The sequence below is a fragment of the Humulus lupulus genome, chromosome X (genome assembly GCF_963169125.1).
Source record: "Humulus lupulus chromosome X, drHumLupu1.1, whole genome shotgun sequence".
In the NCBI taxonomy this organism is placed as follows: Eukaryota; Viridiplantae; Streptophyta; class Magnoliopsida; order Rosales; family Cannabaceae; genus Humulus; species Humulus lupulus.
Genome location: NC_084802.1, coordinates 87,759,936 through 87,762,781, shown reverse-complemented (window position 1 = coordinate 87,762,781; position 2,846 = coordinate 87,759,936). Strand labels below are relative to the sequence as shown.

General features: G+C 34.3%; 1 protein-coding gene across 1 annotated transcript; it reads left to right on the top strand.

Moving 5' to 3' along the window:
* Nucleotides 1-1,632: 1,632 nt before the first annotated feature.
* LOC133806027 (uncharacterized) lies at nucleotides 1,633-2,019 on the top strand. The gene has a single exon (XM_062244162.1). The coding sequence runs from the start codon at nucleotides 1,633-1,635 to the stop codon at nucleotides 2,017-2,019; it is 387 nt and encodes a 128-aa protein (XP_062100146.1).
* The last annotated feature ends 827 nt before the right edge of the window (nucleotides 2,020-2,846 follow it).

Genomic DNA, 2,846 nt, shown 5'->3' with positions numbered 1-2,846 from the left:
AATACACTGCGGTTTTCAAGAGTATTGAAAATGGCAGTGTATTCGACCGCAGAGAAAAGTGGTATGAAAATCGCGGAGAAAAGCCACACTTTTCTCTGCGGTTGTGTTGAAAAAACTGCGGAGAAAGGTACCATTTTCTTTGCGGTTTATTCAACACAACCGCAGAAAAAATGGTACATTTCTCCGCGGTTTTGTTAATACAACCGCGGAGAAAGCCATTTTAATAAAAAAAAAATTATTTTCCAATTTTGATTATATATAATTATTTTTAATTCCGATTATATATATATTTTCAATATTATAACCTAATTTGATAAATAATTTTCAATATTATATATATATACATTTCATAAAATATATAAAAAATTATGTCAAATACAATACATTTTAAGGAGTAAACATAATTAATATTAACATAATCAAAATACATATAAACTAGATAAATAATATAAAAATAACAAAAAACTGAAATAATTAAAAAAAACAAAAAAAGTCAAGTTTTAGTGATCAATACCTGATTTGAACAATAAAAATGTCACAAATAATGTAGTATAACACAAAAAAAGTGTTATACTAAAGTGTAGTATAACACAAATTTATAAGTATTGAAATGTGTTATATAATCGATTATAAATAACATAATTAAACATTTATCTATATATTAAAATAACACAGAAAGTGTGTTATCGTTGACAGTATAATAACACATCTGTATAACAATGATAAAATGTTATGTAAAGTACCCTGACCTACGATAACATAGTCGGTCTTAAAACATCAAAAAGTGTTATGGTATGTTTTGATAACACACTTTTGGTGTTATTAAAAGCATTTTTTCTTGTAGTGAGACGTAAAGAAAGTGCGACCAAGATTCCAGATCACCGATGACGGGGTGTTAGGGTTTAATGGCAGCATTTGTGTTCCAGGTGACGATGAGAGTAAGAAATAGATATTTTACAAGGCACATAATGCCCTTCATACCATGCACCCAAGCACCACAAAGCTGGACCAGGATTTGAATAAGTACTTCTATTAGCCGGGGATGAAGATGGAGTTAGTTTGACCTGCCAACAAACGAAAGTAGAGCACCAACGACTACCTGGGTTGTTGCATTCTTTTGAAATTCTCGAGTATACTCAAAGGGGCAAGATGCGATCTGGGTTTTTCTCAACCATTTGACAAAGTCAGCCCATTTCTTACCCATCAAGAAAATAGATTCAGCTGACAAGTTGGCGCAGTTATATATCTTAGAAATAGTGAGATTGTATGGAGTTCCAATATCAATAGTGTCCGACCGTGAAGGACGTTTAACATATGCATTTTGGAAAGAAATGTAAACAGGGACAAAGGACCCAACTAATGTTTAGCACTGTGTTTCACCCCCACACGTATGGACAAAGTGAGCAGACCAGCCAAACCCTAGAGGATATGTTGAAAATGTGCATACATGACTTCCAAGGGTCGTGGAATAAAAATCTCTCTTTAATAGAAGTGCGTACAACAATAATTAACATTAGTTGACTGAGATTGTACCATAGGAGGCTCTTTAGAAGAGAAAATTTCGATCCCCAATCCTTTGGAATGAAGCTAGAGAAAGAAAATTTTTGGGATCTAATGAGATCGATCAATTTAATGACGATTTTAGAAAAGATGCGGCAACAGTTGCACACTTCAGTTGATCAAAAATGCAAGTACGCAGACCAGCAGAGAAGGTCATTGACTTTTGAAGTAAGAGATAAGGTGTTTTTGAAAGTAGCACTGCTAAAAGGGGCTATGCCTTTCAATAGAAAGGGAAAGCTCAGCCCATGGCATATTGGACCTTACGAGACACTAGAAAGAATTGGGGAAGTGGCATACCATTTAGCATTGCCACCTGCCTTATCGCTGGTACATGACATTTCTCATGTATCCAAGCTGAGGAAATATATCGATGACCCTAGTCATGTACTCAGCTATGAGGAAATAATCATGGATCCAAAGCTCTACTTTGAGGAGAAGCCAGTAGTGATCTTGGATTGAAAGGACAAAGTGGTGAGAAACAAGTCCATACCCTTGTTAAAAGTTTAGTGGTGTAACCACAGGGTCAAAGAGGTAACTTGGGACGAAACTTTTATAAATTGTAGGTATTGTAATGCCCCATGTTTTAGGCATGTGATAATAGCAATTCGGATCACAATTTTATTCCCATATTATATATCATGTTGGGGTTATATTATGATTTGAAAATCAAAGTTCAAATTAATGTGTGGCATTATTATTAATTTAATTGACTTTTGGTCAAACTAAGAATTACGGTCCCAGACCAAAATAGAAACCTTATACGGGTAAAATATCAGATAATAATATTGGAAAATAAATAATTTTGGCGAAAGCATTTAATTTGGGCATAGGAATATTAAGAATCCTCATTTGTATTTTGAGAGAAAATGATTATTTGGCCTTATTGGGGTAAACAAATTAAAATGGTTTCCACAAATGCAATAAGGGGACTTTGATGACATTTTGGGTTGCTATATTTAAATTTTTAACATGTTTTAATGGGCATTAGGTTTATACCAACCTTGGGCCTTATTTTTGGGCACAACCACCCTTTAAGTGGAATTTTAGGCACATTTCAAAATGAACGCATGCCAAAATGGGAAATTAAGGGATCATTAGGAAGTGGCTGAAATATTCAGTGCACTCTCCTCTCTCTCTCTCTCTCTCTCTCTCTCTCTCTCTCTTGTTTCCTCAAGGAAATCTCCATGTAAGCTTGAGAAACAATGACTCCATGTGAGTTATTCTTGTTCTTCTCTATGTTAAATCCTGGAGCTCCATTTGTGCGTTATGATTTCTGAGTTTTAACC